The sequence below is a fragment of the Nothobranchius furzeri genome, chromosome 4 (assembly GCF_043380555.1).
Source record: "Nothobranchius furzeri strain GRZ-AD chromosome 4, NfurGRZ-RIMD1, whole genome shotgun sequence".
Lineage (NCBI taxonomy): Eukaryota > Metazoa > Chordata > Actinopteri > Cyprinodontiformes > Nothobranchiidae > Nothobranchius > Nothobranchius furzeri.
This window is the reverse complement of record NC_091744.1, coordinates 9,931,740-9,957,535: the sequence shown is the minus strand read 5'-3', so window position 1 is coordinate 9,957,535 and position 25,796 is coordinate 9,931,740. Positions and strand designations below refer to the sequence as shown.

General features: G+C 41.0%; 1 protein-coding gene across 3 annotated transcripts in view; it reads right to left on the bottom strand.

Moving 5' to 3' along the window:
* Window positions 1-25,796, bottom strand: part of nr3c2 (nuclear receptor subfamily 3, group C, member 2) — a 150,913-nt gene that overhangs the window by 51,789 nt on the left and 73,328 nt on the right. For all 3 annotated transcript variants that reach the window (XM_070550071.1, XM_054743648.2, XM_070550072.1), the window contains exons 4-6: window positions 14,717-14,833; window positions 10,110-10,451; window positions 8,205-8,349 (exon numbers count right to left, since the gene is read on the bottom strand). In XM_070550071.1, coding sequence (XP_070406172.1) covers window positions 8,205-8,349; window positions 10,110-10,451; window positions 14,717-14,833 — 604 coding nt within the window. The remainder of the gene's footprint in view (window positions 1-8,204; window positions 8,350-10,109; window positions 10,452-14,716; window positions 14,834-25,796) is intronic.

The following is a 25,796-nucleotide window of genomic DNA, read 5'->3' as shown; positions in this document are numbered from 1 at the left end:
AAGTTCTGCAATGGTGGGGAGTTGCTAATGCTAACGGTTAGCTTCCAGTAGCCGAGGTGTGCTCTGCTCTCTCCAGGATGCAACATCAACAACAGCTTTCCTTGTCACGAGCCAAGATGGATCCATGAATGTTAATTTTAAGTGTGATGTAGACCTGTGGTGCCTTTTCCCCATTTCCCAAGACTCCGAGACCATTTTCACAATCAGCCTTGTCAAGTAAACAAGTAAAAAAAAGTTTCTCATTGAACTTGGTCTGTAAACCTCCCACTGTCTTTATGGGTAACCCCGCAAGGAAAGTTGACCATTGAGCAGGGTTGATGGTTTATCCCTTGAGGTCCACATGGCAGGGGTGAGGTGGTGCTCACTCCTCACCCCTGCCACGTGGACCCAAGGGATAAACCATCAACCCTACTCAATGGTCAACTTTCCTCTCTGGGTCACACCCATCAGGACAGTGGGAGGGTTAATACACCTTTTCCCTTGGATATAATACTGTAAATGTTTTCCTCAGCATCTGCAGTTATGATTTGCAGGCCAGAATTCCTTCTTACATGTTACCACATTGGTTAAGTCCAGTGAAACTGTATTTTCCCCTCAGGTTGCAGAGAAACAAACAAACAAGCAAACACACACACACACACACACACACACACACACACACACACACACACACACACACACACACACACACACACACACACTCGTAGCTCAGATGCACCTCTGTTTCGAAGCTGTGACGGGTTATAGAAGGTCTCGTATCTAACATCAGTCGCCATAGAAACTCATGTAAGAAGAGACATGCAATTCAAGATTTCTGTTACAGAAATGATCTGAACACACTTTAACATATCAACTTGTGTTTATGTTTAATCTTGGTTATATTACAGAGTTCACAGAAACAGGAAAGAAGCCGTGGAGGGGAAAAAAACGTGAGCCAATGAGAGATGGGCTCTGCAGATGCCAAAGATTTTCTGGTATTGGATGCTGCTTCTCTCTGCTATAAATCGCCATGACATCAGGACAAAGGTAATTAAATGCAAACAGTGTCCCTTGACATGAAAGCGGGTGGAGTTTTAGCAACGACAGACAGAAAAGACACCGTTATTTTGGTTTGGAGAAGGTTAAAAGGGAAGAGCATGATCATGTAGGAATACTTTTTTTTTTTTAGAGAGGCTCAAAATCAGCTGGTTGGAAACAAGTTTCAGTTAAAGCATCTACATAGCTGAACACTTCTCAGCAGCACTGTGCAGCTGTCAGCTTCACAGAATAACTAGAAGTGGACAGATTTCCCCGCTGAGCAGCGAAACTTTTAGTTTAGAAAGTCCACCCCCCCAATTTCTCTTCCTCTTCCTGAAATCAATTTTGCTGAATCACTGCCCAAAATGAGCTGCTGCTTTTGGGAAGGGTTGGGGGAAAAAAAAGCTGCAATCTTTGTCTTTCAGTCTCTCTTTACTATTTCTTTCTCTATCTCTGTGAGCCTGTCTTCCTCTCACTGGTTCTGTCTCTGTCCTGAACTCTTTCTGTCTTTGTTGCAAAGATAAAAAATTCACAGTGGAGCAAAAAACGTAAAAGACAAACTAAAAGTTGAGCCAAAACAACAAGCTTTGAGAGAAGAGTGTGTAAACAAATCACAATCCAGAGTGTTTGACTGACAGCTGGTTTAGAACAGGGAAGCAATAAATTATGCAATTATTCTGTAGTTTTGCACGTCAGATTTGGAAAAGGAAACTTTTAACAGATTATAGTAAAGACTTCATACATGTTCAAATAAAACACATTTTACCGAAAAGGTTTTCAAGTCATCCTAAATGCGCACACAAAAAATATCTTTTAATAATGTGTTGAAATTCCTGTCACATATTTTCCTTCATCTGGCTGAACAGCAACAACGACTTTGTTCTATGTACTTTCTAATTTGTGGACAAGTATTTTTACTACCTATAAAACAATAAATAATGTTGACAACTGAATAAAATTGGGTTATAGGAAACATTTATGACAAGTAAATAGAGATCAGCTCAGTGTGTGTGTGTGTGTGTGTGTGTGTGTGTGTGTACTTGTCTTTATATGTTCAAGTGGACACTTTTTGACTTTAACCTACATGTGGACATTTCCAAATTACGGGGACATTTTGCTGGTCCACACAAGTTGAAGAACCCTGTTAGTTGGTTTTAGAGGTATGGTGTTAATTAACCTTTAGTTTAGGGTTAAGGTTAGGGTATGGGTAAGGCAAAGTGGAGTCACTAAAATGAATGGAAGTCAATGGAAGCCCACACAAACATATACATACCAGTGTGTGTGTGTGTGTGTGTGTGTGTGTGTGTGTGTGTGTGTGTGTGTGTGTGTGTGTGTGTGTGTTTGTGTGATTACTTTTCCTAAATCTACTTTCTTTTACCAAATTATTAAGTTTGTACACTTGTTTGAACTTTTCAGTACACATGCATTAAAACCATTAGAATGGAGCATAACACATTTAAAATTGAATATAGGTGCAAAAATACAATATCCATCCATTTTCCCTTCAATTATTGTGGAGGAGCAGCGAATCTACTCCGAACACCTACCAGATGACCAAGCTTCTCAACCTATATCAAGGGGAGAGTCCAGCCACCCTGCGGAGAAACAAATTTTTGCCGATTGTATCCGCAATCTTTTTCTTTTGGTCACTACTTAAAGCTCGTGACCATAGATAAGGGTAGGAATGTAGATCCAACGGTGTAATGGATAAATTTGGTTTGATTAGGAGCTTTGCCTTCCAACTCCGCTCTCTCTTCACCACCACAGATCAGTACAACGCCCTGAGATACTTAAACTCCTCCACTTGGGGCAGGACCTCATCCCTGACCCAGAGAAGGCATTCTACCCTTTTCTGACTCAAGACCATGGTCTCAGATTTAGAGGAGCTGATTCTCACCTCAGCTACTTCACACTCGGCTGCAAAACACTCCAGCAAAAGCTGGAGATCATGTTCCATTCATTGTTCTATTTCACTGGAAAGGTGTCACCCAAATCCTTCTGGTATCACAGTATACAAAAGACTGAACTGAGAGCATTTTCAGTGTAGTGCATTGGTGTTTGGTTCTAAAGGTGAGTGTGGAAGCAAATTCTAAATGTCTGAAACCACCTCTCATTCGGGATAAACCAATAATTATTTTGCAGTATTTTTACTGTCTGTGTGTGGTTTCATAAGAGAAATAAGTCTTCAATTACTCGACTTTCCTAAAACTGAAATCACTACACCTACAACAGCAACGGATTAACATTTGGAGCCAATTTAATTCAAGATGGTGGCCACAGCCAACTAGAAAACAAAAATGGCTTTCATGGAGCTACATTTTGATGCCATGATGGCTCAGAGTCCCTCACAACAAATATGTCAAATACTACACATAGCACCATATGTTTGCTTGTCTAAGAGAATATCTCATGTAACACCAAATGCATTCAGAGAGTAATCAGTGGATCTACATTAACAACTGATCGAACTCCAGCAAAAACAAAAATGTCCATAACGTGTGTTGTTTTCCAACATACAATCATAGCTGATTGACGAGTCAGTCACATTTTTCCTGTGCTAACAAATTAAAGACCAAGTTATGGTCTTCAATTTGGCGAGCTAAAATCACTGTCCTTTCTAATCTGAGCGTTCCCCCATCTATTTTCTATCACCGGCTAATGCAGGAAACGGGGTAGAAGACTATTTTCACGTTCAGCCCGCATGTGAAACAGAGTAATCGATCAAATTTTCAAAAAGTAAAAAACTGACTGAACTTAGCCTTTAAGCTAGATCTTGCATTGTTGAATGCAATCAAATAGCTACAACTCCCAACAAATCCTCAACATAAGATGCTCTTAAATTCTAGCATAAAATGCATCAGCCAATATGCATAAATAGAAAATTCTGATGTTGTGTCGTTGGGCAAGACACTTAACCCACCTTGCCTGCTGGTGGTGGTCGGAGGGGCCGGTGGCGCATGTGCTCGGCAGCCTCGCCTCTGTCAGCGCGCCCCAGAGCAGCTGTCGCTACATCGTAGCTCATCAACATCAGTGTGTGAATGTGTGTGTGAATGGATGAATGATACACTGTAGTGTAAAGTGCTTTGGAGTCCTTACTCTGAGAGGCGCTATACAAGTGCGGATCATTTATCATTTAAATGTAACACTAGACCTTTAATTTGAACACAAGGAAATATGAAGTTTCTACAAAGCAGAGCAGCCCTGAATCAAATACCTTTATTGGTAACGAATTAGACAGACTTTCCTTTTGCCTTTAATGTGAAACGGCCTTCTGGTTTAGCAGCACTTATGTTTAATCAGTGACAGATTTTAGTCTAATAAATGAGCGGATAGTCAATTTATTAGATTGCCCTGTGTCCCTGGGCCAATGAGCATTTAGTTACTATGGAGACAAGTGAAAAAAAAAGTCCTTTCACCTGCAGACTAAGTGGACTTAGCATAATTATGAGTCCAGTTTGGCCTCGTATTTGACTTTTTAATGACCTGAAAAGCCGACATGCCCATGCACATTGACAGCAACCGTCTTAATCCACAAATTCACAAAAGGCTCTGTCAGAGGCTTGGCTTTACATTGTAACAGGAATATAACCAAACGTTCACCACAAACTACCTGTAACTGCATTTTAAATTTCAATATTTACTACCAACAGCTGCTCACTGTTGAGGACTATGTTAGGAAAAAGTGCTGTAAAGAACTACCTTTTTATTTGGGGAAAAATTGACCCTCTGAGACTGACTTATACAAGCTAGTAGTCAGAACTTTAAGCCCCGCCCCCGACAAATGCTGTTCTTCTACAGCAGGTAGTCTACAGAGGTTACTATTCTGCTCTTTGATCAATTCTATGAAAATAAATTCCTCCACAGCTGCGTACTGCTGCTCTGACCATTTTAAACATCCACATACAGTAGATTTCCTTTTCTTCTTGTTCGCCTCATCCATCGACATAAATATTGGACAATGGGTTTCCATAGACTCCAATAACACGTTTTTGAAGAAAAATGGGAGGTGGCCACCACCGCCATTTTGACCGTGTCACAGGTTCTGTCAAGCCCAGACAATTCCACAAAAGGGAAGAGAGGTGGAGCTGAGGGTGGGACTGTAAGGCTGGGATCAACTGACGACACCCGGTCGAACTAGCTACAAGCTAACCTGAAGCTAACCCAAAGCTAACGCGGAGGTGGGAGCTAAGCTAACGGAGGTAGCAACCTAGCTACAACCGGAGTTAACTGTGCACATCACCAGAGCTTCTGAGTCAGAGATACGCCGGGCTGACCGTTGGGTAAAACCGGGTGGAACACAGAGGTCTCCGAGACCTCCACAAGCTGGCAGCCGCACAGCAGACAAGCGCCGCTGCGATCTGAGATGCGCAGAGCTGCCGCTGGGGAGAACCGGGTGGAAAGGTTTCCATCCCAGAGCTCCACAAGCCAGCAGCCCGCACAACAGACAGAAGCCACGATCAGACAGAGATGCGGCGAGCTGCGGGGAGGGGAGAACCGGGTGGAAAACATCGGTCTCTTGAGAGCTCCACAAGCCGATAGTCAGAACCCAGCTCCACCAACATGTTATATTTCAACCCATTTTCTAAAGTGCAGCATTATGTTAAATGCACTGGGGTTTACCCTATTAAATTTAAATGTCATGGTTAAACAGTACATGTTAAAATCTAAGCTCAGCTAGTGCAAGAGCGGCAGTGACCTAAAATACATAAATATAATTTTACTTACCGAAAAAAATGAAGTGGAAACTCCTTGGACGCTCTATTAGTGCAATTAATGCCACAGCAAGTCATTTTGTCCAACAATTGCACAAAAAATATCCAAAAAAAGAATGCACAAACGCTACAACTAATGGTCTAAGTTGAGAGACTGAAAATGACCGAACAGTTTTCAGACGAGGCCGAGGCTCAGACTGAGGCCTTTCCACGGAGCTAGCTCTGTGGTCACGTGGGTCTGATGCTCATTAATTATACAGAATTTTAGGCTTTTAATACACTTAAACAGAAGAATGGGAAACAAATTCACCCCCCTCAGAGTTGTCATGAGTGTAAACTAGATCATTTAACAAAAAACATGTTTTGGAACCAGGCTGTAAACATATTTATTTCTGCTGTGAAATTGGTATTTTTAACATGGGAGTCAATGAGGATTTGCTTGCTTCTGACACCAGCCCCCAGTGGATGAGGGTGGAACTGCAATTTATTTCATTTCTGCGTTTGCTTAAATTTTTCACCCGCATTGTGAGGGCTTGGCCTCATCGTACAAATTGACACAAGTGGGAGGTTACTACTGAAGGCAGGCTTATGTCTACAATTATTGGCATCAAAAAGTAGAAATTTACAGTATTTCCCTAGAGTGGCTGTTTTTCCGAAATGTTATTTAATTTAATTGTTATTTTAATCAACGTAGCTTCCTTTGACCTAACTGGTTGCTGTATAAAGGTGCTCTGACATTAATGTTAATATATACAACAGATGAGCTTTAAGGTGTGCTTCATTGAAAAAAAAAGTTTTTTAATGATTATTTCTGATTATAATGGTCACTGAGTTTTTCATGCAGGCTGAACAAGAAAAAAATCTCCTATGCCTATCTCCTGCATTAGCTTCTGAAAGAAAATAGATGATGAAACTCTAGGGTTAGAAAAACCTGACAGATCTACGTCACACTATGACTAAACATTCGTGGATTCATCTTGACTCACGGCAGGGAAGGCTGTTGTTGGTCTAGTGTCCAGGAAACAGCAGAGACCGGCTTGGCTAGTAGAAGCTAACTATTAGCATTAGCAACTCCACCACAGAACTCCTTCAGGCTTGTGTTATTTGTGGAGATAAAACATCAACGTTGCAAAGCAAACTGTCAGTGGTTGAGTAGAGTTTCTGTTAGCCAATCAGAAGTGAGATGTCCAGATATCAGGAAATAAGAGACTAAATCCTGCCATCTGAAGATCTTCTCTGATGTGGCAATCTTCTTGATCCTGAAACAGGCACACCAGGGCTTTTTGTACCCAGAATACGACTTACAAGGTGTTAACAGACCACTGCAAATGTATTCATTAAACGAGTGTTCCACACCTTTAAAATAATCACAGAGGCAACTAAACAGCTGTTTGAAAGCATACTATAAAGCTGATAAAACATTTTAATTGTCTTGTCTTAGAAAACAACAAACTATAGGACAAAGTTTAGAGCCCAACTATGTAAATCGAATGACTCGACAGCTTTAGCTAAGAAAAAATCAGGCTTTAAAATCTTTCTTATTTAAATGAATAATTTATATAAAAGGGCAAAAATGAGACAAATGTTTAAGTGTGTGTGTTAAGTTATGTTTAGGTATACGGGTATGAAGGTAATTCAGCCAAGCCGAGTTTAGTAGAATGAAGAAGCTGGACATCATACCTGTTGTGTGTGTGAGAGGTTTTATTACACAGTGCCCTTTTAAATTAGGTTTTATTCTGTTCAATGCATTTGATTTATTAAGTTTTCATCTGTTTTTATTACTTGATCAAATCTGTACTTTTCCCTTTTTATGGACTTTTTAGTATTCAGAACTTTGGGTTACCTTTAACAGTAGAATGATGGTGTTTTATACATAAATTAAAAATTAGATGAAATTACCTGAATTCCCAGAATACTAGTGATCAGCAAAGCAACTAATCCTGATCCTAGGTGAAAGTGCGTGACGATGCTCCTCGATAGACGGTCCTGCAGCCCCTCCCTTTCCCCGTCTCCCATAAGGCCAGAACTAAGATGGTGCAGAAAATGAGTGAGTGAATCTACATAGTCGAACAGGACATATATATATATATATATATATATATATATATATATATATAAGTCGTTTTGGCTCATCCAGTAGAAACCCCTGAAGTTCATCAGAAAACAAGGTCACGCCAGCCTCAGCGCTGCCAGCTCTAATGTCCTTAATGTCTAATTCACTTTAAGTGAATCGGTAAGTGGCTCCAGTGCCCAGTGGACAGTGGATCGCCTCGAGGAATCCTGCATCCCAGAGAGATGAATCTGTTCCCAAAACTCTAAACCTGCTTCTCTGTATTTGCACCATTGAAGCTAGGACATCATTGTCCATTTCAGGGCCACAGCGCTTAGTTATAACATTTGATTCAGCAACAACAGTCCAAATGTGGTATGTTGGTGGGGTGTGAAAAATCTGGATAAATGAAGGAGTGAACCTACTCGTTAAAGATGAGATCAGGAGCGAAGTAGAGCATCTGTCCGTTGGTGTGTTTGTAGGAGCGCCAGCTGAGGCAGAAGGTGGACAGACACATCCACGAGTACTGGATCAGCGTGATTTGGTCCTCAATGGGCAGGCCCCGAAAACCTAGCACACAGGGGTGAGGGTGATGAGAGAAAAGCATCATTAAAGTGACAATGTGTAGTGTGTACCATTAATCTCTGGAAATATCCATCGAAATGTTGTAGATTAATTAAAAGATGCCCAGTTGATGAAAAATACTGGCAGTTTCATAACGTATAACCATAGAACACTGTTCTAAAATACATGGGAGTGGGTCTAAGTCTCTGGGCGACACCATATTGGATGCCATATTTCCTTCTACGGAAGCCCATGAGAACAAAATGCATTTACTGGTTTGTAACAAATGGTTACAAAACTTTCACCATTAATAAACGTACTTTTAAACATTTACCTCTTCACTCTTTGTCGGTGATGAAAGGGAGTCTGATGATCTTTTTATTTTGGTGGAGGTTGTACTCCCAGGGATTTTGACCCTAATGGCCATCCATTGGTGAGGTCTTATTTGAACACAAAATAAATTTTAGCTTGCAGTCATTTGGGTATGTACTGCCCCCCATCGCCAGGGAAACTACACACTGTCACTTTAAATACTCAGAGATGTTACAAAATATGTTTTATTATCTCACTGTTTTACCTAAATCAGTAGTACTGTGAAATACTTCTATAATTATTTATTTTGACATGATAATCACTGACAAGCATTCACCCCCTTTTTTAATGCAAATCCCCACTAAGGCCTCTGGTTATTGGCATGTTGCTCTCAAAATATAGTCAGATAGGAAACTTGCCAAACTCTCAATCAAACTCTGGCAAGAACCTCCTCCTCCTTCTCCTCCTCCTCAATGGCAAAAAAAAAAAAAATAAAAAACACCTAGGCCTTCTGAGGACACACAAGTGACTTATCTCATGGCTTTAGGGACTATTTCTGTCAGCACGTATGACAATCTGCCAAAAACACACATTTGCTAAAAAATCTATGGTGAATTTCTCTTTCATACATATTTCTAGGCATTTTCTAGCTATTTTAAGGAAACTTCATGAACGTTTAAATAAAGGGAGTTTGTGATAATCAGCTAGTTGTCCCTCCTGTCTGGTGTGTTTTAGCTTAGCCACATCCAAACCCAAAAGGAAAGCAGGCCATGACGTTTCTGAAAGTCCAAGGTACTCTTTTTGACCCGTTTGTCTGGCTTCTATTTATACGTCCGGATAAAGCAAGCAGACACCGTGGAGGTATCGAATATTTGCTATACTGCAAAAGAGCTGCCTTTGAGGCACCTTTTTGTGCGTCTCCATCCTCCTGGTATTTTAGGGGAAACTTGTTTATTTTTTTGTTGTTTGTTTTTTTCTCCCCACAAACAGAAATTCCTCCTCTGATGTTCTTCATCCATAAAAATTAATTAGATCTTCTGTCAAACATGAAATCCAACAATGGAAATGAGTTCCTAATCTTGATTCTATTTCACGCTAAAATAGGATTCACTTGTAATCTCGTGGGAGCTTTGATGAATAATTTCCTGACCTAATATTCAAAATTAAAACTGTGCGCTCTGACAAAACTAGCAGTTGTGTTGATTTAATTGATAAATTGTAAAAATAAATGAAACTTATGCTTATTAACCCCCCCCCCCCCCCCCCCCCAGCAAGTAACCCCCCAGACTCACAATAAAACATGCTTATTATAGCGTTAATAAATACTGATGATTAAACTTGAGGAGGATAAACATAACTGTATGTGCTGTTTAATCTGGGGACACTTCTGTTCTCCAAACCTGCAGTAAGAAAAGGCCTTTCGGTATCACCTTGCAGCTCTACTGGTCACTAACCTGGAAGTACTTTGGCCCACTTCACCATGCATACCATCTGCTTCCCAGCCAGGCGGTTGAGGCTAGACAGCAGGTGGTCGGTCGTGTCGGCCTGCGTGTTGTCGTAGCCGGAGTACACGTCCTCAGGCTCAATCAGCTCCAACACACTGCTGATGGAGGGGGGCAGGAAAGGCGTAACTACCCCCGGCCCGTGGGGCACTAAGGCGTTGGTGGGGCTGGGGTTCAGCTCCTTTTCTGAGGACAGGTAGCTGCTTCCAACGCCGCCCGCGGCTATCTGACCCTCCTTAGAGCTCTGCAGGTCCTCGCTGACTCCCTTCAGCTTCAGCTTCTTAGATTTCCGTGCTTTTGGGGGGAAAACACAACAACCCAATTAAAAGGGAACTAAAGAGAAATATTATTATTATTATGATAAATGGCCTGTACTTGCATAGCACCTTGTTAGGGTTCTGCAACCCCCTAAGTCACTTCACAACACATCCACCCATTCACATACACATGCTGGTGGAGATGAGCTACGCTGTAGCCACAGCAGCTCTGTGGCACACTGCCGAACACAGTAGCCACCTTTCCCTCCAACCACCACCAGCAGGCAAGGCGGGTTAAGTGTCTTGCCCAAGGACACAACAGCAGCATTCTCTTGTCGGAGCTGGGATCGAACCTGCAACCTTCCAATTACTGGACAGCCCGCTCTACCTCCTGAGCTACTGCTATAATAACAGATCATGAGCTGCGTTTTAGGGGTAAATTTGTGTAAAATAGGTGGAAACATTTAGCTCTGCTGTTAAATGCTTGATCCTACACAGAAGAGAAAACTTGTCTGATTGTTTACTGCACCCACAAACAAACACACATGAATTCACTTTCATGTCATGATGCAACTAGCCTCCTTACACGTTCTCCTCAAATTTGAAATTCTAGAAAGACGTCAGCAATAGAATCATGCAGTGAGCGTGAAATAAAGAAAGTGTGTACCTTTGCTAAACCTTATCTACTGTCATACCACATATTCATGCTTACATGCTTGCTTTTAGTGACCTGTTGATTTTCATCACCATCTTCTCCTCATGCTGCTGCTTTTACCAATTCTGACTTTCCCAGGATCCTGTATAACCTTTACGTCTTCCTTTTCTTTATTCCTTCTCATTTGTTTATTATTTAAACATTTCCATTTCCCCTCATTTTTATTAAAAATATTTTTGAATAATATATATATATATATATATATATATATATATATATATATATATATATATATATATATATATATATATATATATATATATATATATATATATATATACACTGCTCACAAAAATTAAAGGAACACTTTAAAGAAACACGTTAGATACATCAGATCTCAATATGAAGTTGGATATCTATACAAGTAACGACAGGAACAAAAGGATGCCAAGTCTTTTAATGGAAATAAGAGTCATCAGCCTACAGAGGGCTCAATTGTGTAGACACCCTAAAATCGGAGTGAAATGAAGATGTGGCAGGCTAGTTCGTTTTTTCAAAAACTGAATTTCTGCAACTCAAATTGCTTTTCAGTATCTTGTGTGGCCCCTACGAGCTCGTGTGCATGCTTGACAACGTCGGGCATGCTCCTAATGAGACAACGGATGCTGTGTCTTGTGGCATTTCCTCCCAGATCTGTGTGGGGGCATCCCTGAGCTCTTGTACAGTCTGAGGAGCAACCTGGCACCGCCTAATGGACTGAAACATAATGTCCCACAGATGTTCTATTGGGTTTAAGTCGGGGGATCGTGAAGGCCATTCAACTGTTTCAATTCCTTCATCCTCCAGGTACTGCCTGCATACTCTTGCCACATGAGGCCGGGCATTGTCGTGCATTAGGAGAAAACCAGGACCTACTGCATCAGCGTAGGGTCTGACAACGGGTTCAACGACTTCACCCTGATACCTAATGGCAGTCAGAGCACCATTTTCTAGGCAGTAGAGGTCTGTGCGTCCCTCCATGGATATGCCTCCCCAGACCATCACTGACCCACCACTAAACCTGTCATGTTGAACGACGTTGCAGGCAGCATAACGTTCTCCTTGTCTTCTCCAGACTCTTTCACATCTATCACAGGTGCTCAGGGTGAACCTGCTCGCGTCTGTAAAAAGGACAGGGCGCCAGTGGCGGACTTGCCAATCCTGGTGTTTTTGAGCAAATGCCAGTCGAGCTCTACGGTGCTGGGCAGTGAGCACAGGGCCCACTACAGGACGTCGGGCCCTCAGGCCATCTTCATGAAGTCTGTTCCTGATTGTTGGGTAGAGACATTCACACCAGTGGCCCTCTGGTGGTCATTCTGTAGGGCACGAGCAGAGCTCAACCTGTTCCGCCTTGCACAAGGAGCATGAATCGGTCCTGCTGATGGGTTGGGGACCTTCTACGACCCTGTCCAGCTCTCCGAGAATAACCGCCAGTCTCCTGAAATCTCCTCCATGTTCTGGAGATTTTGCTGGGAGACCCATTAAACCTTCGTGCTGCAGCACGTCTGGATGTGCCATGCTGGAGAAGTTGGACAACCTGTGCAACTTCTGTAGGGTTAAGGAATCGCCTCATACTGCCAGTAGAGATAATTATTCAAACCACAACTAGCACGAGTGGAAAACCAGCCAAAAAAGATCAAGAGGGAGAAACTTGAAATGACCTCTACATGATAAACCAGTCCTGTTTTGAGGGTTTTGTAAATGTTGCCACTTTAGTGCACCTGTCATTAAGTCCATGAATACCAATACAGCTGAAAGTGATTAGCAATGCCCTCAGCTTCCTAATCAACCAGGAAATTATCAGACAGGTTTAAGTGATTTCATGCCAGGCCCAATAAAAAAAAGTGTTCCTTTAATTCTTGTGAGCAGTGTATATTAGGGATGTCCCGATCCGATCACGATTGCAAATCGGCCCCGACCATGTGGTTTCAGACTGATCAGGACTCGGGCTTTACTTCCCGATCCAAGCCCCGATCCGGAGTCGGATACTGGGTTCAAATTACAGGAGAGCAACTTGGTTCTCCTTAAAGGTTGTCAGGCTTCCTTGTTGCCCTTAACTTACACACCCAGAAGGAGCACAAACAGATCCAGTTTCTACCTATATTATATTATTTATATGGACTCAGCTAGCGGGGATTCTTTTGAGCAGAGATGCAGAGAGCGGCAGGCAGACCGCTGATTATTCATGAACTCCAGCTGCGTTCTGCACACGGCCACAGTAACATTTTCTAAGTTTCTTAGTGGCATCACCAAAAATATATAATTAACACACAGTCATTCGTGTCCGTTCATTTTCTCTCTGGTAAGTTCTGTCTGTATTTGAGCATGACGTTTGGACGCGCTCGCGCTGCCGTGCTCGTCACTGGAGCAGCCGGGCAGCGCAGCACACACTCCGCTTTTTTTGCGGTCAATAGATCAATTCGATATGCTGGTTAAAAAGTTACTTGTGTGGTGAAAAAGAAGAAGCAGGCAGGAGTTTTTCTGGAGGACTGGGAGATGCAGGAAGATCAGAGACAGACGGGACAGGAAGATAGGAAAATAAAAACCAAGAAAACAAAACAAAGTTCTTAAAAAAATTAAATGTTGGTAGATTGATCCCACTACACATTTTTACCTGTATAAAGCAATAATTTATCAGCATGTAGTATTTATATAGTTGATACAATTCAGATCATCTTCAAAACTTTGTCACATGTCCAGGGACGTATCTAAGCATTTTGGGGGCCGAGGTAAAATAGTTGAAGTGCTATTTGTTTTTATATTAGACTTTTTATATTTGCAATAAAGTCCAAAAGTGAAGAATTTATGTTATTTATTACTTGATTGTTCAAGCTACCTCACAGAAGTGACCTGTTTTTAAAAATTAAAATAAAAAGGTAATTAAATAAAAAGTAAGGAACATTCTGGATCTGATTCTTCCTTTTCTTTCTTTTTTTTATGTATCAAAAGTATCGGATCGGGACTCGGTATCGGCAGATTCTCAAAATCAAATGACTCGGACCCGAGAACAAAAAAACCTGATCGGGACATCCCCTATATATATATATATATATATATATATATATATATATATATATATATATATATATATATATATATATATATATATATATATGTATATATATATATATATATACATATATATACATATATATATATACATATATATATATATATATGTATATACATATATATATATATATATATATATATATATATATATATACATATATATATATGTATATATATATATATATATATATATATATATATATACATATATATATATATAAATATAAAAAGTAAAGAGATCAAGACAATTAAAAACAATAAATGAGTCAGGAGTCACTGCTAGGCATTTAGTGTGCCTAAAGCTCTCTAAGTAACACATCAACACAGACTTATTTGCAAACTCTATATGCAGATTATCTTGTAGACTCATTAAACATGCATGTATACAGTGACTCAGCATCTCTGTGCCTTTTATCACTAGAAGGACCTACATCTTCATGCCTATCATTTTTCATAAACTGACTGAGGCTGACCAAATTTTAAGTTCCAAGACATGTGACAGGGTAAACTTGAAATGCGGGGTGGTGACTCCTCACCTCCAAGGTTCATCCCAGCCTGGAGACACTTCCGTACACGACACGCCGGACAGTTTTTCCTTCGAATCTTGTCAATGATACAGTCATTCCTCCCAGCACACAGGTAATTGTGCTGACCTAAAAGAAGACAAGACACCGCATCAGTACTTATGGTGACACTTTCGTTGTGCAGCTTAATCTAAAATAGGAAAATGAGATAAATGCTGCAACATTTTATCGTATAATGTATAATTGTCAAGGTGAAACCGTGGGAAAAAGCTTTTATTTTGTTGCCGCTGCTTACGAAGCATGAGTACTGGTGTGTTATACAGTAAATAGCACGAGGGATTTGGTGGAACCAGGGCACTGGCTGCAGCTCCGCTATTTCTGACAGTGATGCTAACATGGCGAGAATCCCTCCTGCCTCCTGCCTGGCCCTCAGCGAAACCCAATGATCTCCCATTTCAGAGAGCTTCCTTCCGCTCCACTAGCTCTTCACTGTACAGCTCCCCTCCTCCTTCGCCACTCGTCTTCTCCTCTGTAGCTGCGTCTCAATCTCTCCTTTTTCCACACGTCCGCCAGCCTCTGAGCACCGTACGCCCACACACAGAAAGGCTCCTGCTCCTGCACACACACAGTCATTCACTCTCTCGCCCGCTCATGTATGCACTCATACATGTAAACACACATACTGAAAAATAACGACAAATCTTGCATCTGCTCCCTAAAGACACGTGCATTGCAGCGAGAGGGTGATTAAATGTAGCACTGTGACCCTGGTGACCCCAGTGCAAGGCCTTGGAGCTTGGGTTAAGAATGCGTGAATATTAGACTTTAACAAGTTTTTATTTTTTTGTAATTTGGACGCATGAATGGTCCAGCAGGTTTTCTTTACTTCTTTTTTTGTTCATTTGTGCCTGCCGACTTTATAGGCGTGTTTGTTGACCTACATGCCCCATCACAAACAACAACAAATGCAAGAACATTCTGTAGATTTATCGTTGTTGCAGTCCACAGTGCAGATTTTGCATTTTGTGTGCCGGATTCAGCAGAAGTTGTTTTCAGAGCTAGCGGGGAGCAGTGCGCAGTGTGTCTGTCTGGCTGCTGCCAAAAGGCAAGGAACCGAGCTGCAGGAGGAGAGGCAGCAGCTGTAGCCCCACCACTATTCCTGGCTAAATCACATGACCGTTACATAAGCCCATTTTTCTTGCTCTAAAAAACAGTAAACTGCGACACAGGAAACACAACCCAGCCGCCCCCCACTCCCCCTTTGTGCACACACACACTCACACACACACACACACACAACACTTGGATGGGCTAGACAAAATGGAAATTCTAGAAATGCTGAGGATTTCCTGTCATCTGATTTGTTCATTCCTGTGAATCTTGTCAATAATTGCCAGAGTGAAATACACTTTTCAGAGCAGCCAAAAGTCGCACGGTGCTGCTGCGGTGGGTACGCAACGCACGCAGGAAGTGGGTGTATTTGAGAGGGAGAGAATTTGTTTATTTATGCACCGCCTTTGCATGCGCTCACACAGCATGTTTACCTCTGAATACATATGCATTCACTTATCAATCCAGCAGACGAGTGTTACATTTTTCAGCCTTTGCTTGGAAAAGTGAACATAAAGGAAATTATTTCAGAGATGTCGCCTCCTTTAAAATGAACGACTGCAAAATACTGTATAAACACTGAATATTTGCATTTTTCATGAAAAGCTAAAAAGTCCCCTGACGGTGCATCAAACTCAGATAAATAAGCAGTTTATTTCCCCACATCTGCTTACAGCAAGCAGTGTCAAAAACTGCCAACAACCCATTACATAATTTCTGTTGTTTGTCAGTTGCAGTGTGTAGCGGTTGTGAGAACAGTCATGAAAAAAAAGTAAACCAAAAATATCCCGTGGAGACCCGACTGTAACAAGAATAATCAGGCCTGTGGTTCTTTAGTCACAGGGGCAGACACAATAAAAACGTTCTTCAAAAGAAAACTGACACATGTAAACACCACAGCGCGCATGCGGTTGGAGCCGTTTGTGGAAACAGCCTCCTACGTACAGTAGCTGACTAACAACAATAACTCTACTGTAGGTCTAAATGACATTTGGCACCGGACTCAAATTTATCACTGCAGCTTCAGGCTGGGACGACTGACGTGAGACGGCATGAAGTAGAACTTAAAGATGTGTCATTGTGTGTGTGTGTGTGTGTGTGTGTGTGTGTGTGTGTGTGTGTGTGTGTGTGTGTGTGTGTGTGTGTGTTTGTGCACAAACTCAAATGCAGACTTGAGCTCAAGAGGCATGCAGGTAGTTGGAAAAATAGAAAGTTTAAACAACAAATCAAAAGGAGCTGCAGTGGAAAGAAGACAAACCCAAAGCACAAATAAAACGTGGCAGGAACAGCACTTTATACCCAGAGCAGGAATAAAAAATAACTAAGATTTGGAAAATAACAAACAGAAACCCAGGAGAATACACACTGAGGGGATAAATGAGTAAAAGCAATGCAGGTATGGCAACTGTTAAATTTAGACCCAGTGAGCAAAAGCTAAACAGTGCGCACAGGCATGCCGTTTCCACTGAAACAATGCTGAAACATAAAAAGTACACTGGAAAAACAGAAATCCTCTGTTCAAGTCACTTATTCCTTACATGTAGTCGCTACATAATTGGATCAAGTTGGTAAGACGGACATGATTTACTTGTGTAATGCTAACCTAAAAGGGTACGACGTAGTTTCTACTTAAAAAGACTGTGTTCGTGATCCAGCACGCTGATTACTGGTTAGATGGAACAGATATCCCAGCATGCCACACTCTTTCTAAAATGTTGCAAATTAAAATGAATCCATCGATTACAGTTTTTGTTCATTTCGCATTTAAAGTATGATTAATGAAATTAAATATATATGTACTAAAACAAAGTTGTGCATAATTCTTAAGCTGGCAATGTGCATAAATAAATAAATAAATAGAACAGGTTCAAGAAGCAGTTAGCAGTGTCTCCAACTAGAATGACATCTATGGAAATCACAAGGAGCATGTGCAACATAGACAGACAGGGGCACAGACACCCCAGCCCCAAGTTCTGACATGAATAAAATCAAGTAACTTTAGTTCATAAAAATCATGTTGAGTCAACATGATTTTTAAATCAGTCTCACATGAATAAAATACTTTGGATTGGTGAGACTTCATTAGTGGATGGAAAGGTAAATGTTCTATTAGTAAACTTCATTTAATCATGTGGAACCGATGTGCACAATAAAATCAAGCAACACCAAAGAGCTTTTTTTTCAGTGTAGAGATAAAATGATTCACATACAAACACTGAAGAAAAATATCTACTCATGAGTCGTTGTAATTCTCTATTCATGACCATTGTTTATCTGCAGAAGCATCTCAGAGATGATTCCAGCAGACTAACAGTATGCTAATCAGTGCCTAGCAGAAGTCTTTCTACTTTAATTTGTTGGGTAACGCACAAACAGAAGGCTGAACGAGTTCTTCACAATTATGCAGATTTTTCCCTGTTGGGACCGTTCTGTTGCGTATAAATTCCAACACAAAATGTGCAACCTTAAATATTTACTCTTTATATACGCCAAGATTGTCTTCGTCTGCATTTGCGGAGCATGTACCTCCCATCACCTTGCAGGGTTTGGTGTGATGTATGAAAATGTACAAATGCAAAATATATTTGCAATAATTGTGGTGGAATTTGTCTTATATTCCCTCGTGCAACTCTATTTTATTCTGTAAATATATATGCTTTTTCATTAGGCTAAAAAGAGATTTGCAGCATGACTCTGCTGCATTGTCATAAAAGACTGCTAGAGATAAAAACGATCAGGGTGGGATGTTTCCTATTGGGTTGAGCACTGAAGGTGTAACCCACGCTGGAGTCAAAGAACAAAGGTATCACCAGGAAGAGATGGAGGTCAGATTGTATCCGCTGGAGAGACGCGCAGGTCGAACCAGGTCAGAGGAACAGAAGACATGAGTCTGTTGCATCATGGCTTGTAAATCAAACATGTGGTGAACGTGTTACTGTAATAGGATGCAGCAGGGTTTGGGCGTTCATTTCAAAATCCTATGATATTCAAAACTGATAATTCAAGAACTATGTGCATGCAGCAAATAACATAAAAAAGTGGTCCATCAATAAAAAGAGACAGCATGAAATGATGTTTCTGAAGAAAAATGTTAAAAAAAAAATCTTAACGGTATGGCGGAGAATGTTTCTGAATTTCAGGATGAAACCGCCCTCTCCACGTTTTGAAAAAAAAAAAATGCACATGAGAGAGAATGCCCAGTTATCCTCATGCATGCTCTGTTTACAAGTAGCTGCCAGCCTTGCAGCACTTCTTCTAGCAGTAATCTCAATGTCAAACTTAAGCTCAACTGTCGAGCAGAAAGCCAGCCCAACCTTCGCTTTGCACATGCAAGAAGTAAAATCTACCCGGGAACGAGCTTGTACGGCGACGGCCTTGTGGAAATGGTTCACCAGAATGATTGACAGTTATGCAGACCAATGGTTCAGATGATCCACTCAGAAGAAAAAGATCGTCCGCTGTACCTTTAATTCTGCAAAGATGTGTTACGATTTAGAGTACAATTAAAAATAATGAATGTTTTAGAGCTGAACTAAATGTCGTAGTTTGCAAAGTGGTTTAAAGTCTAATTCGTATACTACTGCAGCTGAGGGGTTGCACAGTGGAGCAGTGGTTAACGCTGCTGCCTTGCACAAAGGAAGTCCTGGGTTCAAATCCTGGCCTGGGGTCTCTCTGGAAGGAGTTTGCATGTTTTCCCTGTGCATGCTTGGGTTCTCTGGCTTCTTCCCACAGCCCAAAAACAAGACTGTCAGGTTGATTAGTCTGTCTAAATTGTCTTTAGGTGTGAGTGTGTGCTTGGTTGTGTGTCCCTTGTCTCTGTGTTGCCCTGTGATTGATTGGCTACCTGTCCAGGGTGTACCCCCCTGCTTGCCAAAGACTGCTGGATATTATATATTATATAATATATTAAGCGGGTATCAAAAATCGATGGATGGTAGTTGGAGCTGTTGGAAATAACTTGGGTTTTCCGTCCTTTGTAAAATGCAAAAACCACAACCTGATTAAGCAATTCAGCTTTTTTCACAGTTCAGAAAATGACAAAGAGTTTTGGAATTTAAAATGTTCTTTTGTGCTGTCATTTCATGTTTCCATACGTGTTTAGGACTTAGTGAGAACCCTGGGGTGGGGCAAATGCTGAATTCTGCAGCGCCTTAAACTAACTAGTTTGTTCACTTTTAGAAAAATAATGATCAACATCTGCTAGTTCTTGAATTTTATTTTTGTTTTCTTTCAGTTCTGGAGTAAACATCTTAGATGATGGACACGTGAGGAAAATTGAATAATTACAAGTGCAAAATGTTCTATTTTTAAATTATGAAATAAAAAAGTGAAATGTTGGCAGAATTATATGAATATTAAATAAGAATGAATTATAGTCCACTTCTATAATCTCCAAATGATTGTAAATTTCGCAAATTTACCCAAAGACCTGAACTCCCTTACTTGTGCACATACGAGTTAGCACGTTGTGCTCATTTTCTATTCAAAGTGAGGCGAGTTAGAGCTGGGATCTGCATAATCCTGCTACAGTAGTAGGCCTTTCTCCAGCTCCTGACACACGAGCCTCCAGCACACACAACCGGAAGCACTCAGGGAGTTACCGCCCCCAACTGAGCTGGAAACCACGGGATTGGACGGCAGAGCCGCCAGTCCGACCAGGAACTGTGCCTCGAGCGTCCTCAGATAACCTCATCCAAAGAGCTGAAGAGGATTGACATGAGCTCCATGGAAACCAGGGCCAAGTCAGCCTGTGGAGCAAAATGAGGCCCTACCAAAGTTCAGCGTGTTTCATGTTTAATGTGAACCTCTCAGTAAAAAACAAACAGGAGGGGAGCACAAACGGTTAGAGCTAAAAGCAGGACATAGTAGTATTATGGAGAGCAGACATGCCAAGCCACTGATGACATGTGAATAATGAACTGGCACCGACCTCAGCTCCACATGTTGTCGATTATTGAGTGCAGCTGTGCTGCATCAACTAACTTGTATTTCGTAGAAGGGGCGCAGTATGGAAGCACCCGTGAATGGATAAAAGATGAGCTCCACAAAGAGAAATGTGTGCTTGTGGGCTTTTATGTAGAACTTCAATATTTTTATTTGGAACTACAATATTCTGTTGACCTCTCAAAAAACTTTAATGAATCCCTTCACTCATATATTTAATAAATTTGCAGTGGTCTCTAGCAAGAATGAATGTGTCTTACAAGTCTTATTCTGGGGGGGAAAAGCTCCGGTGCACCTGTTTCAGCACGGAGAATTCAGCCAGAAGAGAAAGTAGCTTCAGAATGCAGGATTTTGAGTCTTATTTCTTGATATTTGGACATCTCACCTCTGACTGGCTAACAGCAACTCTTTTTTTTTAATTTGCACAATTAACTTAAGCCTGAAGGAGTTCTGCCATATTGTGGACTTGTTAATGCTAATGGTTAGCTTCTGCTAGTCGAGACATTCTCTGCCGTTTCATGGATGCTAAACCAACAACAGCCTTAGCTTTCATTACTTAGCTTTAAAACTTGTATTGTGAAATGATACACCACACAAAAAAAAAGAAAAAAAAAACAGCAGAAAAGGCTAAAAGTTGAAAAAATAAATTCCAAGAGCATGGCAGATTATTTATGAGAACGGAAATTGAAATTAATAAAACAAACGTTCCATAACTGCCAAAAACATGGCAAACAAAAGTCCATCTGCATATTTTCTGCTTAGAAACATTGAGAAGGAATGTGCGTGTTAAGCTGGCGGTGCCTGCTCGTAGTGGAACCAGCTTAAAGCTAGTACTTTTCTTTTCAGTTAGAACTGCACGAGAGCAGATTTGGACAGTAAAAGGCCCAAGTGGCCAAAAGATAATTCAAACAGATGGACTGAAATTTAAATAGAGAAACTGTGGACTTCAAAGTGCCCACATTTAGTGATGTAAAAGGCTTCCTCGTCGGCCTTAAATAGAAAGAAGGTGATTGCACACCTTGAGGATTAAATCTGATTTGTGTCTTCAGAATGCTAACCAGCTCTGTAGAGAAGAGCCACGAGCCAGGCAGTCGTCTAATAAACTCCTGCGGACTGAGGAGTGGTGTCCCCTGAGGCAGGCTGTGCCAAAAAAAATTAGGCATGGGCTGGATTATTCCTCTTATGCTCACTCTCGCCTCACTCACTTCCGCTTTTATACATCCCATGCCAAGAGTGAGTTCTGTAACTTAGATGGAAAATAGAGGAGGAGGAGGAATAAACACTGGGAGAAGGGAGGAGTGGAACGTCTCCTCACGTCCTAACTTACACACACCTCTCCAGCGCTCACTGCTGACACATCACTTTCCGTCCCCCTCCTGGTTACTCCCCCACCCCCCTCGACTCCTCCTCCTTTTATCTCTCCGTCTGTGTCTGACTTTTTCTTTGTCCTTCCTCACTGTATCTGTTTCACTGTCCTCTACCTCCCTTCACTTTGCAAAAACCTTCTCGCACTATTTTCATCCTTTGCGTTGCTTCGCCTTTCCTCTCTTTTTTCCCCTCCTTTTTATTTTTTCCACCTCAGCAGCAGCTGTGGAGAGGTCAAATAAGGTAACGGCTCACATGTCGACATCGCTACGCCGCACGGTTTGCTTTCATAGTTTGCACAGTTGCAGAATCTGAAGAGACAAATAGGGTTTTAGCAATTTAAGCACACAGATGCGAGCAACGTCCAAAGCCTCACCTGACCAGCACTCTGTCCCGTACTCCCACGGGTCCTCTGCCAGCAGCAAGAACAACGGCATGCCTGATTTAATAACCCCACACACATAATCTGGTTTCAAATCTCTGTAATGACTGTGTGTAAATATCATCAAATTAAGCTTTGATTTGATTGGGCTTGAGTGCAAATCCACAGGCGTTCAGGTGAACGCGTTTCGTTTCTTACTTTACCAGCGCTGCGTCTTTAAGTATGCTTTTGCATTCGAACGCTCATCTAAAAGAGTCAGGCCGAGGCCTCGGGCAGCAGGCGCAACATGAAAAGAACATTATGACTGCAGCTGATTTTCCACCAGCTAAATATAACAAGAGAGATCCTCCTGGAGATTTACCTTTAGTCCCCCCCCCCCCCCCCTCTTTTGATGTTTAACTAACTCGACTACACTCCAAAAAGGAGTTTCTAATAAAATGCTAATATTCTGCAAATATAGCTCACGGCACGCTGAAAAATGCAATTTAACACATCTAAGCATTCAGTTCCAGTACCTGCTTGATCCCGTTCAGGGTCAACTCTACCACGAGGTCACATACACACGCAGAACCATTTACACACCTAGGGCCGATTTAGAATCTACAGTCAACCTAATGGTGTTTTTGTTCTGTGAGAGAAAACTGCAGGGCTTTGCAAAAACTCGTGCATGCAGGAGCAAAACATGCAGAATTAATGCAGTCAAGAGGAGAAACCAGAACATTCTTGCTGAGAAGCAATGGTGCAAACCAGCAGCACCACCTCACAGCTTTTACAACAGTGAACCTAAACTGGTGGCCCGCTGGCCACATCCTGCCCCCCAACCCTTTGGGCCCTAATACCCCCCAATTTGGGGACTTTGAAGTTTAGCAGCAAAATTCATGTCCCGAGTATCAATAAATGTGTATGTTCTCCAAACACATTAAAACTACAGTCCAAGCAGTTTAGATGGAAGACAAAGCCCTTTTGATTGTTAATGAATTAAGATACAATCCTTGAACTTTATGTAAGAAGGGAATCTGGCCCTCAAAGTGTCTGCTGGAAAAAACTCCGGCCCATTAACAAATTTAGTTGAGGGCGCTGACGTCGTTAGGTCCGTTTTAGGGGGGCTTCAGCCCCCCTAAAATAATCACAAGCCCCCCTATCATTTTGAGTTTTTTTTAGGGCTGGGACTTTAACGCGTTATTATGATTAATTAGAAAAAAAACGACACGTTAAAAAAATTCCACGCATTTAATCGCAGCTTGCATTTCGAGCACGGCGGAACCTTTGTCATTGCACGACTTCCTCGTAGACAGAATATCACTGACGCACACAACAACGCACAGTGCTAATGGCTACTAACGGAATAAAAACAGAAAGAAGTTGCCTTGCTTGGACTGATGCAGGATTTAGGAAACCCGTCTGCCTCTTTTCTTAACTTGAAAAAAACGAACTTCCAGACAACAACGGAGTCCGTGTCGCGGACATTTTTCAGAGATCATCTCTGCTGCTGCAGCTGCCCGGTGGCACAGGAAACTTTACAAAAGTTGCGGTAAGCTATATTTTTAACATTTACGTAACATCTGTGCAGCGCTGAAAGCACCAGACAGAATAATTCTTTGCCCTAACAGTAGTTTATGAAAGTAGTCAGACAAACGAGAGGCACCTGGCTGCCGCTGACCGCGGTCTGCCGCCGGGAGAACGCTCCGTGTTCTCACTACTCTGTAAACAATCACAAACAACGTGTCTTAAAGTTGAAAACAGAAGTTTAAGTTCTTTTCTGATGATTTTCTAAACAATTCTGTCGGGGAGTTATACGTTTCTGAGACGAGTCTCTGTCTAAACATCACATGCATTACTATCATTAAGCAGCGAGGTGTGTTGAAGCTGTCATCAGCTAAGGGGTGGATGCTTAAGTGCATCAGGGGCAGCGAGGAACGAGAAAGTTGTGATCAGGCTGGAGATCACACCAGATTCACTGCAGCAGGCGTGAATCTGCGGGTCTGCAGCATCCCCTTCTTAACGTGACATCAGGATTCCCATGTAAGGAAGGTCCGCTCACCTGTTCGTCAGATCATTATTTCCTCGCCATGATCTTTTATCTTCCCATCAACCTCCAGTCATCCAACTGGAACCAGTTAGTGTTCCTGATCATTCTCAGAATATGTCACGCCTGTGTTAAAAGTTAGTACATTTAAGTCCTAGATCATATTTGTGCCTGTTCTACTGTCATTTTGAAGGATTATTATTTATGTGTGTGTTTTTACTACATTATGAGTAGAAATGCTAATAAAAACTCCCAATTATACAAACAAGTGAAACTGGAAAAATTAGAATCTGGTGCAAAGTCAAATTTATTTCAGTCATTCAACTACACAGAGAGACTATTCAAAGGCTCAGGAACCCTTTGCAGGTGTTTTCTATTTGTAATTATAAATTTTAGTTGATTTGGGTCTTGTTTCAAATCACACAGTGACATTTGATTAATTAAAATGCATTTTTTATTAAAAGCTTTAGTTTTACAGTAATAACTATGTCTAATGTTTAATTCTCTATTTCATAATTTTAATTAAGTTTTGCTTTGAGAGCACATTTTCCTGAACGATTACAATGCGATTAATTTAGATTAATTAATTACAAAGCCTCTAATTAATTAGATTAAAAATTTTAATCAAGTCCCAGCCCTCATTTTTATTTATTTTATACTGTTATTTTGTCTTGTAATTGTTAATTACATACTCCTTTATTCCATATCACATCAGTGTTATTCATATATCAAAACTGTCAACTGCACACTCATTTGGCAGAATAAAAGTTTGACAATTATTCATTTGTTCTTTGTCATATTTCAGTAACATTTATAATTAAGCAAGTTGTAATTAAACAAATGACTGCAACATTTCCCCATGTTAAGTGCAGTAGACTGAAATGAATAGCTTTATTTGGAAATATAACAAAACTAATTTTTAATGGACTTATATAAAATCTTTCTTCAACATAGACCCCACTAATGAACTGATTAAGTGTTATTATTTATAAAAAGAAGAGAGAAAATGCACAAAGGTAGGAAAGGAAAAGAAATTGATAAAATGATAGGTTTTGTTAAATGTTCTTCAGATAATGAATTAATTGACAAAGTTTTTGCAGGATGTGAAAAAAATGTTCAAGGTCAAGCTCCTGGGGCTAAGCCCCCCCTATATCTCAATCCTAGTGACGTCCATGGTTGAGGGTACCTGATCTATATGTTCTCCAGAAATAGACGATGATGACGATGTTTTACCTTAGCCAGAAAGCTTAGCTAAATAGTAGCTT